General features: G+C 40.7%; 1 protein-coding gene across 2 annotated transcripts in view; it reads left to right on the top strand.

Moving 5' to 3' along the window:
• ggnbp2 (gametogenetin binding protein 2) overlaps positions 1-14,744 on the top strand; it is an 87,028-nt gene that overhangs the window by 56,141 nt on the left and 16,143 nt on the right. The window contains exons 5-9 of one of the 2 annotated variants that reach the window (XM_043718557.1): positions 8,380-8,493; positions 8,662-8,865; positions 10,393-10,567; positions 11,992-12,183; positions 13,387-13,537. In XM_043718557.1, coding sequence (XP_043574492.1) covers positions 8,380-8,493; positions 8,662-8,865; positions 10,393-10,567; positions 11,992-12,183; positions 13,387-13,537 — 836 coding nt within the window. Of the gene's footprint in view, positions 1-8,379; positions 8,494-8,661; positions 8,872-10,392; positions 10,568-11,991; positions 12,184-13,386; positions 13,538-14,744 lie in introns of both variants that reach the window. The other variant, XM_043718556.1, reaches the window with a different exon arrangement.

The following is a 14,744-nucleotide window of genomic DNA, read 5'->3' as shown; positions in this document are numbered from 1 at the left end:
TGGGCGCAAGTTTTGCATTTCTTGCGGTTGCAGGGGAAGGTGCCGGGAGTGGAGGTTGGGTTGGTGGGGGGGTGTGGACCTGACGAGGGAGTCGCGGAGGGAGCGATCTTTCTGGAACGCTGATAGGGGAGGGGAGGGAAATGTATCCTTGGTGGTGGGGTCTGTTTGGAGGTGGCAGAAAAGACGGAGGATGATACGATGTGGGGTGGGGTGGTAGGTGAGAACCAGTGGGGTTCTGTCCTGGTGGCGATTGGAGGGGCGGGGTTCAAGGGCAGAGGAGCAGGAAGTGGCAGAGATGTCGTGGAGAGCATCGTCATCCACATCTGAGGGGAAATTGCGGTCTGGCCGTACCAGAGCTTTGTACAGCTGCAGCATAACCTCCTGGTAACTCGATCCCTCTATTAATAAAGGCCAAAACACTGTATGCCGCCTTAACAACCCTGTCAATCTGGGTGGCAACTTTCAGGGATCTGTGTACATGGACACAGATTTCTCTGCTCATCTGCACTCCCAAGAATCTTAGCATTAGTCCGGTACTTTGCATTCCGATTACTGTCCAAAGTGTATCACCCCACACTTGTCCACATTAAACTCCATGTGCCACCTCTCAGCCCAGTTCTGCATTCTATCTATGTCTCTCTGCAACCTACTACATCCTTCGTCACTATCCCCAACTCCACCGACCTTCGTGTCATCCACAAATTTACTAACCCACCCTTCTAATCCCTCATCCAGATCATTTATGAAAATGATGAACAGCAGTGGACCCAAGCCGCTAGTAACTGGACACCAAGATGAACATGGTCCATCAACTACAACCCTCCGTTTTCCTACAGCAAGCCAATTACTGATCCAAACTCCTATATCTCCCACAATTCCATTTCTCCGCATTTTGTATAATACTGTGGTGAACCTTATCGAACGCCATATAAACCACATCAACCGGTTTACTCTCATCTACCTGTTTGGTCACTTTGTCAAAAAAGTCAATTAGATTCATTAGGCATGACCTACCCTTCACAAAACTCTGCTGACTGTCCCTGCTAGATGGTTATAAATCCTATCTCTTATAACCTTTTCCAACACTTTACCAACAACTGAAGTGAGACTCACTGGTCTGTAATTATCAGGGTTGTCTCTACTACCCTTTTTGAACAAGGGAACCACATTTGCTATCCTCCAGTCCTCCAGCACTATTCCTGTAGACAATGATGATTTGAAGATTAATGCCAAAGGCTTGGCAATCTCTTCCCTTGCTTCCCAGAGGATCCTAGGATAGATCCCATCTGGCCCAGGGGACTTGTCTATTTTCACACTCTGCAGTATTTCTAATACCTCTTCCTTGTGAACCTCAATCTCTTCTAGTCTAGATGCAAGTATCTCTGTATCTTCCTCACCAACATTTTCATTTTCTATAGTGAACACTGTTGAAATATATTTATTTAGTGCTTCCCCTATCTCTGCACACACAACCTCCCACTATTATCTATTATCCTTGATTGGCCCTAATTTAACAACAACGTCTCATGTCTCCTCCTGGCTCTTCTGAGCTCTCTTTTTAGGTCTTTCCTGACTTCCTTATAACCCTCAAGCACCCTAACTGAGTTTTCACGTTTTGTCCTAACATAAGCCGCCGCCACCTTCTTGACCAGGGATTCCACTTCCTTGGTAAACCACGGCTCACGCATTCTATATCTTCCTCCCTACCTGACAGGCACATACTTATCTAGGACACACAGGAGCTTTTCCTTGAATAAGCTCCACATTTTTAATGTGCTCATCCCCTGCAGTTTCCTTCCCCATTCTACGCTTCCTAAATCTTTCCTAATTGCATTGTAATTTCCCTTCCCCCAGCCATAACTCTTGGTGGAGTACACCCATCCCTTTCCATCGCTAAAGTAAACCTGACAGAATTGTGATCGCTGTCTCCAAAGTGCTCACCACCTTCCAAATCTAACACCTGGCCAGACTTCGCCCCTTGTAGGCCTGTCTACGTACTGTCAGGAAGCCCTCCTGCACACGTTGGACAAAACCTGACCCATCTATAGTACTTGTACTGTAGTGATCCCAGTCAATATTTGGAAAGTTGAAGTCCCCCATGACCACTACCTTGCCTGTCTCACTCCTATCGAGAATCATCTTTGCTGTCCTTTCCTCTACATCTCTGGGACTATCCGGAGGCCTATAGAAAACTTCCAGCATGGTGACTTCTCCTTTCCTGTTTCTAACCTCAGCCCATACTACCTCCGTTAACAAGTCCCCAAACATCCTTTCTGCAACTGTAATATTGTCCCTGATCAGCAATGCCACACCTCCCCCTCTTTTTTTTTACCATCTTCTCTGTTCTTACTGAAACATCTGAATCCCGGAACCTGCAACAGCCATTCCTGTCCCTGCTCTATCCATGTCTCCGTAATGGCCACAACATCGAAGTCCCGGGTACCAACCCACATTGCTAGTTCACCCACTTTATTTCGGATGCTCCTCGCATTGAAGTGTACACACTTCAATCCAGGTTCTCGCTTGCCAGTGTCAGATACTTGATTTGGGAACTCCCTACTCATCCTTTTCTGTACCTGTCCTACAATTTTGGTTCCCATCCCCTGCTGTATTAGTTTAAATCCACTTAATAGCTTTAGCGAATTTCTCACCCAGGATTTTCTACCCCTCTGGTTTAGATGAAGATCATCCTGCTTGTAGAGGTCACACCTATCCCTGAAAGAGTTCCAATTAATCAAAAACCCGAAACCCTCCCTCCTGCACCATCCCTGTAGCCCCGTGTTCAACTCCTTTCTCCCTATTCCTCACCTCACTAGCACGTGGCAAGGGCAGCAAACCAGAGAAAACAACTTTGTCCTAGCTCTAAGCTTCCATCCTAGCTCCCTGAATTTCTGCATTAAGTCCCCATCTCTCTTCTGACCTATGTCGTTGGTGCCAATGTGGACCACGACTTGGGGCTGCTCTCCCTCCCCCCAAAGGATCCCAAAAACATGATCAGAGACATCATGGACCTTGGCACCCGGGAGGTAACACACCAACCGTGAGTCTCTCTTGTCCCCTCAGAACCTCCTATCTGTTCCCCTAACTATCGAGTCCCCAATAACTACTGCTCTGCTTCTCTTCCCCCTTCCCTTCTGAGCAGCAGGTGCCCCACTGCTTTCCCCTGGTAAGTCATCTTCCCCCAACAGTATCCAAAATGGTATACTTACTGTTGAGGGGAATGGCCACAGGGGATCCCTGCACTGTCTGCCAGTCTCCTAACTGTCGCCCATCTGTCTTTTTCTTTTATCTGGGGAGTGACTGCCTCTCTAAGTCCTGTCAATAACCCCCTCTGCCTCCCGAATGATCCGAAGTTCATCCAACTCCAGCTCCAGTTCCCAATGTGGTTTTTGAGGAGCTGGTGTTGGGTGCACTTCCCACAGATGTAGTCAGCAGGGACACTAGTGACCCTTATTTCCCACATTCTGCAGGAGGAACATTCCACTGCCCTAAACTCCATTCCCACTATTCTAACTCCTAAAGAGACTCCTTGAAAAAAAAATTAGGAAATAAACTAGTTACCTTACCTTACTTTGTCAATCTGGCTCTCACAACTTTTATTTTAAGGTTAGAGGAGGATGGGTGGGAGACACTACCCGAGTAGCGTCTCTGGTAATGCAACCATGCAATTATAAACTGTTCTACTCCCCCTTCCCAGATGTTCTTTGCTCGCTCCTCCCTCACTGGCCTCAAGGTAAGAAGTTTAAATATACTTACTGGCCTTCCTGACAATCACCTCTCACCAAAGTCACCTCCTCCCAGCTCCCGCCTCTCACTGTTCCTCTTAATCTTCAGTTCAGTATTTGCTGATGGGGCAAAAGGGAGGCTTTTTGTGAATCTTCCAGGTCTCCCTCTGCCTCAACTTCATCTTCTACCGTAAGGCTTTCAGTGGATCACCATAATGCTAATACACAGTTCTTTGGCTGAAACATTCAGGTCTGGGCTTGCTTGTCTGCCCTTTTTTTGACTATTTGTGAACCTTTAGTATGCTCTTGAGCTGTATTGCAGGCTCTTATTAATTGAACATAGATTTGTCCCTTTGCTCCAACAATCTTGTTTGAGGGCCACTAACTTGTGTCCATAAGCTGATTTTATGAAAAAAAACATCTCTGGACTAAATGGATTAATTTCGGGTGTCAAACAAAAGGAATCCCATCTTAGTCCTAGTTATGGGAGCACTGATGGCACAATATGTTGGTCACTGTCTTGATGGTCTGATTGGCTTCAGAATAGTGCCCTTATGAACATGTGGAGGTAAGCTGAGACTTCACTTATATTGCATCCAGACTGTTTAGTGTTTAATCAGGTCACTGCTCTAGAAGGAAAAAATCCCCAGAACCTTTTCCTGTCTCCCACTCACTGGGCCTTTCTGAAATCACTGCCTTCACCCCCAAAAAAATCAACATGCAGGAGTTGGTCAGCCCTGTCCAGTGCCTGGCTCTAGGCAGACGTGTCACTTCACATGCACTTGATACAAAAGTCCAGGTGTATGCTCTTGTTAGTACTTGTCATTCAAGCATCAGTATTTAATAGTGGAAGAAGTTGTGCCTTTTTCCCAGCGGAAGAGTTTGGATAGCCACTGTCTCTGAGCGTGACAAGTTTACCTATCTCTGTAGGATAGGGAATCGCTGCTTCTCTTTTCACAAGAATTCCCTTTAACTGAGATCATCACCTGTCCTGCATCCACAGACCATAAGATGTAGGAGCAGAAGTAGGCCATTTAGCCCATCGATTCATCTCTCTCATTCAATTCGAATCATGACTGATCTGAAAACTCCATTTTCCTGTCTTTTTTAAAAATCTTGTCTATCTTATCTTTGAATTACTTTCCCACAAAAAGGCTGTCAAGACAAAGAAAACCAAGATTCACTGCCCTCAGAATAAATTACCTTGTTTTATCTTAAATGTGCAACCCCTTTAATCTGATGTCTTCTGGTCCAAGACACACAAGGAAAGAAAAATCCTTTCTTTCTAATACCTTGTGAATCTGGTGTTTCCATAAGGTCACCCTTCATTTGCCTAAAATCTAATGAGCATAAACCCAATGTACTCAACACTGCCATACGCCAGTTCCTCCATACCTAGTATCAGCCTAGAGAGCCTTCTCTGGACTGCTTGCAATGCCAGTATATCTTAGGGTCCAAAGCTGTTCAGTCTGAGGTGTAACCTAATAAGCATCATATAAAGTTCTAGCAAAGCTCCCTATTTTTATATTCTTACTCATTTTTGAAATAAAGCACCTATTACCTGCTGAACTTGGATGTGTTTTGTGATTCCTGAACAAGGACACAATCCCCCTGATTTAAGTTCTCTCTGCCTCCATTTGGCTTAACCTATCTGTTTGGTATGCTTTCCTTTTATCAGTCACTGTATTGAGTATAAGAGTTGGGAGATAATGTTTCAGCTGTATAGGACATTGATTAGGCCACTTTGGAATACTGGTCTCCCGGCTATAGGCAAGATGTGAAAATTGGAAAGGTTTAGAAAAGACTTACAAGGACTTTGCCAGGGTTGGAGGCTTTGAGCTATAGGGAGAGACTAAATAGGCTTGCACTATTTTCTCTGGAGTATCAGAGGCTTAGAGATGGCCTGATAGAAGTTTATAAAATCACTGGGCATGGATAGTACAAGGTCTTTTCCCCAGGGTAGGGGAGCCCAAAACTAGAGAGCATAGGTTGAAGGTGAGAGGGGAAAGATTTAAAGGGGACCTAAGGGGCAACTTTGTCATGCAGAGGGTGGTGCATGTATGGAACTTGCTGCCAGAGGTGATGGTGGAGGCTGGTACAATTAGAACATTTAAAAGGCATCTGGATGGCTATATGAATAGGAAAGGTTTAGAGGAACACAGGCCAAATGCTGGCAAATGGGACAAGATTCATTTGAGATATTTGAATAGCATTGGGTTAGGCTGAAGGGCCTGTTTCCATGCTGTATTTCGTACTCTCTATCCCTCTTTCTGGATTAGTGGTCTCTATCCCTCTGCAGACTGTTACCTTCAGTGCTTGCCTTCCCACTTATTCTTGTCACTCTCAAACCAAGCTATAATATGTTCGTTTTCATCCAGGTTATTTTTCATTTTGTAAATAATTGGGCCAATGGCACTGATCACTGAAAATCCACTTGCTTCAGTTGCCATCCTGAAAATTCACCCTCAATCTCTAATCTTGACTTCTAGTATTTAGCAAATCCTCTATCATGCAAATATGCAACCTGAAACATCAGGGGCTGTGGTCTAGTGTGTGGTAGCTTATCAAATGCCTTCTGAAAATTCACTGGTTTCCTTTTATCTTTCCTGCTTGTTACCCTCACACACGTCAAGTAAATTCATTGGGCATGATTTCTCCTTCATGAAGCTTGCTGAGTCTGCTTTATTCTATTTATTTCTAAATGCTCTGCTATTACATCCTTTATAACAGATGCTAACATTTTCTATCAAAAGATGTGACAGAGCATTTAGAAATATGGTGGTGCTTTTGAGGCTTAAGGGCAGTATTCTGAACCACTGCTGTGCTCTTGGTTAAGGCTTTTTTTGCCTGCACTGTCTTAATGTACCCCAGTAAACTATGGGCTTAGCCTGTAACAGTCCACTCAGATTTCCCATCCTGTGGCCGTGGAAACAATTTAGACTTTTGGATGTTAGCCCTATCCTTACACTTTCCTTTTTTCGCCTGAGGATTCTAGTTTGTTCCCAGCTGTCCCTTCTCAACCATGCCATTCACTTTCCCACCTTCTGTCATTTTCTCATTAGTAAAGGTGACGGATAAAGGAGCTACCTTGTGGACAAGCCTGTAATCAGCCATTTTAGCTGTTTGTCTGGTTGTTGGAACTTTTTAGTTTTCTGCAAACAATTTTAAAAAAATTCCTTGAGTTGCCACCTTGAGTCTCTTGTATGTTGTCCACATTAAGTGCATTCATGTATTAAGGTCATTATCTAAGTTCTAGTGACCAAATTGTAAGCACTGACAATAGCATTTTTGGCCATCTCATAATCTGCAAAAGCTTCATTTTTGAATGCATAAGTTTTGCCAGTCATCCTGTTCTGTATGAGCAGTGTTCAGTGTTTTGTGGGCCACTCCATTTGACTAGCTTTTTCAAACCAAATGGAAAATACCTCTGTCCCTTCATGTTCTTTGCTTGAACACATTTTAAACAGCCTAAGTTGGAAGCCCCCTCCATCAGTATTTTCATTGAATCCAAGAGAAACCTCTACTTTTAGATTCAACCTTTTTTTTGATTGGAACCTCCTTGCCTTTTTCCTTCAGAATGCTGTTGGTTGCTCTCTTACACTCTTTGTTTCTTTCTCTTGTTCTCCTTTCTCCCTTGTCCATTTCCAAATCTGCATTTCTGTGCGGCTCTCCTAATTGTTAGCCACTAGTCTTATTTCACATTTTTTTGTTTTATCGCTGGATAGTGCCTTTAAAGTATTAAAATTGATGCTACTGCTGCAAAATGTTTGCGTCGAAACTAGACATTTCTGTTGGTTATATCTTTTACTCTAATATTCTTTAAAATCTATACCTACTGTTCATTTTAAAAATTATTGCCCCATCTTCCAAATACACATTTGCCTATGGGTTCAGTGCCAGATGTCAGCCCCTAAATGTTATGGCAGAAGTTAGAGAGATGCACAGATACCTGACTCATTCACTTTTTTTTTCCACATTTAGTCAGTATGATGGTGTCATTAGTTATGTCAGTTTTAGACTATTCAGTACAGGATAACTTCAGCCAGGTTTCTTTAGTCAAGATAGAATAGCTGGTTTATTTCCTAAAATAAACTTCAAGATGCTAAGACTGTTAACATGGTTTTGGCTTGATACCACATCAAGCTATGTGCACTTTGTTTTTAATGTCCTATCTAATGTAATCTAGTGACTAAACAAAGTGAATCCGGAGTGGCCTAGCGTGTTTTTAATATTTGGCAAAACTTCTGAAATTTTGATATTCTATTCTGGCTTTGGTTTTTGTTGTTTCATGTTGGCGTTGAGTCTATTCAGCATGGGTCACAAGGCCCTTTCTGTATTTCTCAGGGTTGGAAATCTTGTGCTACCAAATAATTTTATTTACTCCTTTGGCTGAAATCAAACATACTAGTAGATTTTTTTTTTTCAACTCCTCTCTCTTTCGGTTGTTTAGCTTCAAATGAGAATATATAAATAGCAGTGACACTTTGTATGAAGTTTCTTTTTATTTAGCGATCACTAACTTTGAGAAATATCCATGCAAATTGGCAAGTTTGAATAATTGTTCAGTATTAATAACCAGTCTAGCAGTATGTTTTGAATTCTTGTAAAATTGCAGAATATTAATTATGGAGAAAAATATTCTTTCTGTTAACAGGGGTTGCTGGATGGATGTGTGGGAGCTAATGTCTCAAGAATGTAGGGATGAAGTAGTATTAATTGACTCCAGTTGTCTTTTGGAAACACTAGAGACTTATCTACGGAAACACAGGTTTGTACTCTAACAAAAAATGTTGCATGCTATTGGGTGCAGAATTTACAACTGAAATGAAGATATCAATTAGTTAAGCTATTGGATAATGAGGGGAAATTCACAACATTTATCAACGTGACAAATGTCTTAAGTTTATGGTGGTTCATATCAGTTTCTTTGTTTCAGGTTTTGCACTGATTGTAAAAATAAAGTGCTACGAGCGTACAATATTCTCATTGGAGAATTGGACTGCAGCAAAGAAAAGGGTTACTGTGCAGCTCTCTATGAGGGACTACGTTGCTGTCCCCATGAACGACACATTCATGTTTGCTGTGAGACTGACTTCATTGCGCATCTTTTGGGTCGTGCTGAGCCAGAGTTCGCAGGAGGGTATGAGTATGTAATTTGCTAGAGTGGGCTATCTAGCGCTTTTTGGTTGCTTCTTTACATGTCTGTTTTGTCTTGGCATGATGCAAGTGAAATAATTGTGCTTAATTCAATAATTGCTTCTATTTTAAGGTGTCAGCAGCAAATGACTAAAGCTTTACAGCATTTGTTTATAACTTGAGAGCTATATAATCAAACCAGGCCTTTGAGGGAGACTGCTCTCTTGGGGGAGGAAACTGGCTGTGTGTCTTTCAGACCAGCATTAAGACATGCATGCAGGTTGCCTGTATCCATGCTCAAAAAGGAAATTGTAGATGGTGCTTAAAGGCCCTTCTGGAAAAGATATCTCTCATTGTGGACATCAATCCAAAGCACTTCCCAAATTGGTAATGTGCCTTAGGCTGTGGAAGTAGAGAAAAGCATTTTCTTGTTAGGTTGGAGTAATGGTTATAGTTTTCAGTGTGGACATCTGAAATTCATTAACTTGACAGAATCTATTCTGCACCTTTTTTTTTAAACAAGTTATTTTTGGATCTTTTGTGGCCATGAACTGTTCACTGCATTGCATAGGGCTAAGAAAATAGAAAAACACTTGCAGTGTAGCATGGTGATTGATCTCATGGCTTGTTTCAGTAATTTGAATTTACTGATTTGCTTTGTATATTTCTGCAGTAGATTCTAAGGCAGTTTTAAATCACCCATTGTTTCCTTTGCAACTTCAAATACTAGTAATGCAATGGTGTTTCAACATTCAGTGCTGGCAAAATGTAAAATTTCATGTTACAGCTATTTTTCTAATTTGAAAGCTATGGGGTCATCTGATCAAAGTCTTCAAAATATAAACAGAAAAGGGCAAGGTAAATGAACTTTCTACTGATTACAGGTCCTAGAACTAGGGCATATTCTAAACATTTTAGATTGACTGTTCAGGAGAGATGATAGGAAGCACTTCTATATGCAAAGGGTGGTAGAACTTCGGAACTCTACCACGAATAGCAATTGATGCTACATCAGTTATTTCTAAATCTGAGGTTTTTATTTGTCAAGCAAAGATTTTAACGATAGATCAAAGGCAGGCATATGAGGTTAGGTCACAGATCAGCTGTGATTTCTCGATGGTGGAACATGCTTGAGGGGCTAATTGGCCTACTCTTGTTTATTATAAAAATGGCAGCCTTAATGGGTATATTTAGCATCTGTCCATTTATTTAATGGAAAGTTCTGTGGTGAATGGCTTCCTTAATGCCCACTAAGGTTTACTGTATTTTTGCACCCTATTTGGCATCAGGTCCTTGGCGTTCTGTACCAGTTATCTAAAGGCTAAATTGAGTCTAATAAATTTTCACTGCGAATGCAATATTGTATGTTACTTGAGATTCTTGTACAGTGAATATTTTGACTCTTTCTGGAGCAGACTATGTTCGTTGTAGTGTTTGATGTATAAATGTAGTAACACTGATTTCTGAATGGTACTCAACAGTTTCAACATGTTGGGCAACTACATTTTCTTAAATAACTAATGTTTTTCAGGCGCAGGGAGCGACATGCAAAAACCATAGACATTGCACAAGAAGAAGTCCTTACATGTCTTGGTATTCATCTGTATGAACGCTTGCACAGAATTTGGCAGAAGTTACGTGCTGAAGAACAGACATGGCAGATGCTCTTTTACCTTGGCATTGATGCATTGCGCAAAAGCTTTGAGGTACATTTCAATTACTAATGTAAAATTGGCCACTTTGTTTTTGATTTCAAGTTCACTAACTTCCTACATTTTACTTTGAGGGGAAAAAAGTTGTGGAGCAATATAGTTTTGCTGTTATCAGCAATATTGCAATGGAGAAACAAAGCAAATACCAATGTTTCCCTTAAAGGAGAGAAAATTAGCACCTACCTTGGTTATGTCTGACTTGGATACAGCAGGTTGGCCTTTTCTTGCCCAACCTGCTTTGCAATCCTTCATCCCTGTTACAGCTAACATATATTAGTGTGGTGCAAATAAAACAGGAAGAGTGCCAAATCTCCAATGTAAATTAACTTTCATTTGGATTGCTTTTGAGACCAATTAATAAATATTGGGTTGACATTTTTAAAGTTTTCTAATCCACACATTATTGACTCCTGCATTTTAATCCATTTATACATGAGTAATTTCTGGAATTGATTTTTTTTTCTTGGTAGTTTCATTGAAATTTCTATTGGGATTTCAATTAAATTTTATTTCCCTTTTTCACTCCAGTCAGTGACTACAAGGGAGTGGCTCCATGGACTCTGGTCAGTCATGTCCACCTTGCTTGAGTACTCATTCATACATGTCTCTGTCATCAAATTGATTGCAGGACAGGCACTGCAACTGAATTTGATCAGTTTTCATTTGAGATCCACATCTACACTTGGAGGAAGTAGTTGGATAGTAATTAAACAGCTGATACTTAATTGTGTAGTGGGCTGATTTATTTTTAATTAAATGAACTGCTAATATCAAACTTTTAAGGAAGTGGTGGAAATGTTTGCAGTTGATTATTGCATGCCAAATTGCCAGCAATTTAGTTCACTGAACTTTTTAGTGTAACAGTAGCTATTTTTGAGAAATTATAGCCACCAAATTTTACTAAGCTATAACAGTGCCATTTGTCCAATCTTTATTTGGAAAACAGCTATTACAGTAATAACTAATTTTCTTTTCCTGGGGGTTAACTGGAATATTCCTTGAATTACCAAGTGGTATTTGAGGTTTCATCACTTAAACAGACTCCAAAGAGAGTTTGCAAGTTGAGCTGATGACAACACCATCCCACAAGCTTTTAAAAAAGTTTTAAGTTGCAGAAATGTTAGGTACTATAAGGGCATTATAGGGTTCTCCCCTTTTCTTAAAATAAAAATAAATTACAAAATTTAGGTATGTTTGAACTTTCTCCAAATATTTGACCTGTGACAATTTGCTAAGAAAGGTCTTGTCTCTTCCAGTTCTTGTAGAATAGGTCGGTGAAATAAGAGATTAGACTTTGTATTGGTAAAGCCAAAGCCATTTAAATATATTGGTAAACTAAATAGTCCATAGCTGGCCTTTGCTGTTATTGACCAGGAGGTATGCTTCGATGTTGAGTAAACTGGAACTCTCTTCTGTAGATGGCAATTGAGAAGGTGCAAGGTATTAGTCGATTGGAGCAGCTTTGTGAGGAGCTCTCTGAAGAGGAGAGAGTTCGAGAGCTTAAGCAAGAAAAGAAACGCCAAAAACGGAAGAACAGACGTAAAAATAAATGTGCCTGTGAAATATCTGCCCAACTTCAAACTCCGGGAGAAACTAAACCCCAAGAGGAGGTAGGTAGAAAAATGCTATTAACTTTTAAATTGATCCAGCATTCCTTGTTTTCACAAATTGGATTTCTCCTTGCCTTTGGCCCATAATTACTGATCATACATAATTATGAAGTGAAATTGCCCTTTCTATGGGCAGAAACCTATAATCTTAATGTCTGTTTGAATCTGTTAACATTTGCTTTCACTTCAATTATTTTCTGCAGTTATATAATTTATTAGCTGATTAGTGAGCAATTGTTCTTCCAGTCTTTTCCAAATCTTGACAACTGCAGCAGTGTTTGATTTTTCTCTGTACCTCTTTTTGCACTGAGCGATCTTGCTATTGTACACAATTTTTTTTCTTTTGCTAAGCTGCCTCTTACTACTACTATCTTTTTAAGAGACATTAAATGTTATATTCTTGAGTTAGCTTTGAATATTGATCTACCTTTATTGGGATTTTGGGATAACAATTACCTGTTAATTTGGTCTTGACTAATTAATCTGCTTGGTTGGTATAATGTCCATGAAATTGAGTTAGTCTTTTGATTGTATATTACCAAGCTTTTAAAGCATGTTATTGCATGGAATTTACAGCCAATAAACATAAACCACTTGGTTAACTCTACCCATGCAGTCAATTGTCCTAATCTGATATTCATGCTTGTTACTTGCATCACTTTATCTACAATTCCTTCAACCAGCTATATCACCACCTTCAAATGCTAGCATGATTGCTGCTTTAAAAACCATCATGGTGGTGTGTTTCACAAACTCAATGTCTCCATTCTAAATCTCTTGCACTAAAGATTAATTAAAATATTTTTAATCTGTCAACTGCAGGAAATGGTCTTTACTTAGAGTCCCATTTTTTAATAGGTAATTGGGTAGCAATTATGTATTCTAATGAACAGTTTTTTCCTTCCCCAACTTTGTATTTGTATATTTCATTTTTAATGAATTTGTATCAGGATGAAGGGCTTTTGCCCGAAACGCCTATTTTCCTGCTCCTTGGATGCTACCTGACCTACTGTGCTTTTCCAGCACCACTCTAATTTTGACTGGTTGTTATTGGCCAGTATTTGTCTGGATCACATCTCGGCCATTAAACTTTTCCTTGAGTTGCACAAGAAACATTAAATCAAAGTTTTTTTTTCCCTAGGGAAACTTTTTAAATATAATTTTGGTTTAAAATTGGATCCTGTGTCTAAATATCATTTTCAGACAACATCAGAGTCAGTGGAAAGTAGCTGTAAAGACTGTGGCAGCATTGAAGATGCAAATGGTAGAGTTGAAGTAATTGTTACAAATGAAAGTACATCATGTACATGCCCTGGCAGTGAAAATCTACTTGGATCACCTAAAACCAAGAAAGGTATGTATGCTGTTGTGCCAGTGTTTGTAGGTGTATATTTTACTAATTGGGAGGTGAAGCTTGACAATGAAAATTCTTCTGTTTCAGATTTTTAGGGTAACCGACTTTACTGGCTCTTAAACAAGTATTGAGCCAGAGTAGTTTTATTTTTGCTGTAATTGTGTGACCTTAGATTATTTTGAGAATGTTCTTGTTAGAAATTAATTCTCTCGTATGTTATCTATCTTGAAATACCGTTAAATAATTCTTTAAAGTATTGGTGTTGCAGCGGGTGAACCATTAGTTAATGTATTTTCGGTGATGACTTGGAAAGACTATTGTTCAAGATCACAGTGGCATGGTGGCAAGTTGGTTAGCACTGCTGCCTCAGTGCCAGGGACCTGGGTTCAATTTCAGCCTGAGGTTCAAAGTTTGGGTGAAGATTTGTAGCTCGGGTGCTCGTTGTTGTGGTTCTGTTCGCCGAGCTGGAAATTTTTTGTTGCAAACGTTTCGTCCCCTGTCTAGGTGACATCCTCAGTGCTTGGGAGCCTCCTGTGAAGCGCTTCTGTGGTGTTTCCTCCGGCATTTATAGTGGCCTGTCCCTGCCGCTTCCGGTTGTCAGTTTCAGCTGTCCGCTGTAGTGGCCGGTATATTGGGTCCAGGTCAATGTATTTGTTGATGGAGTTTGTGGATGAGTGCCATGCTTCTAGGAATTCCCTGGCTGTTCTTTGTTTGGCTTGCCCTATAATGGTAGTGTTGTCCCAGTCGAATTCATGTTGCTTGTCGTCTGCGTGTGTGGCTATTAGGGATAGCTGGTCGTGGCTAGTTGATGTTCATGGATGCGGATCGTTAGCGTCTTCCTGTTTGTCCTATATAGTGTTTTGTGCAGTCCTTGTATGGGATTTTGTACACTACATTAGTTTTGCTCATGCTGGGTATCGGCACTGTTCACCTCTATTGACAAAACCCTAGCCAGAGAAACAATAGCCAACCTGCTGGACATACAGAACAGACAACAGGACGTTGAACCTATCAACAAAGACGGCATACTTAAACTACTGGACTTGTGCCTCACAACACACTTCACATTCAACAACCAGATATACGAACAAATCAACGGAACACCCATGGGATCACCAATCGCGGGACTCATAGCAGAGGCAGTTATGCAAAGGTTAGAACAAACAGTCCTACCACAAATTCAACACAAACTCTGGGTCAGATATGT

This window comes from Chiloscyllium plagiosum, chromosome 28 (genome assembly GCF_004010195.1).
Source record: "Chiloscyllium plagiosum isolate BGI_BamShark_2017 chromosome 28, ASM401019v2, whole genome shotgun sequence".
NCBI classification, from domain to species: Eukaryota; Metazoa; Chordata; class Chondrichthyes; order Orectolobiformes; family Hemiscylliidae; genus Chiloscyllium; species Chiloscyllium plagiosum.
This window is presented reverse-complemented; position numbering and strand designations above follow the sequence as displayed.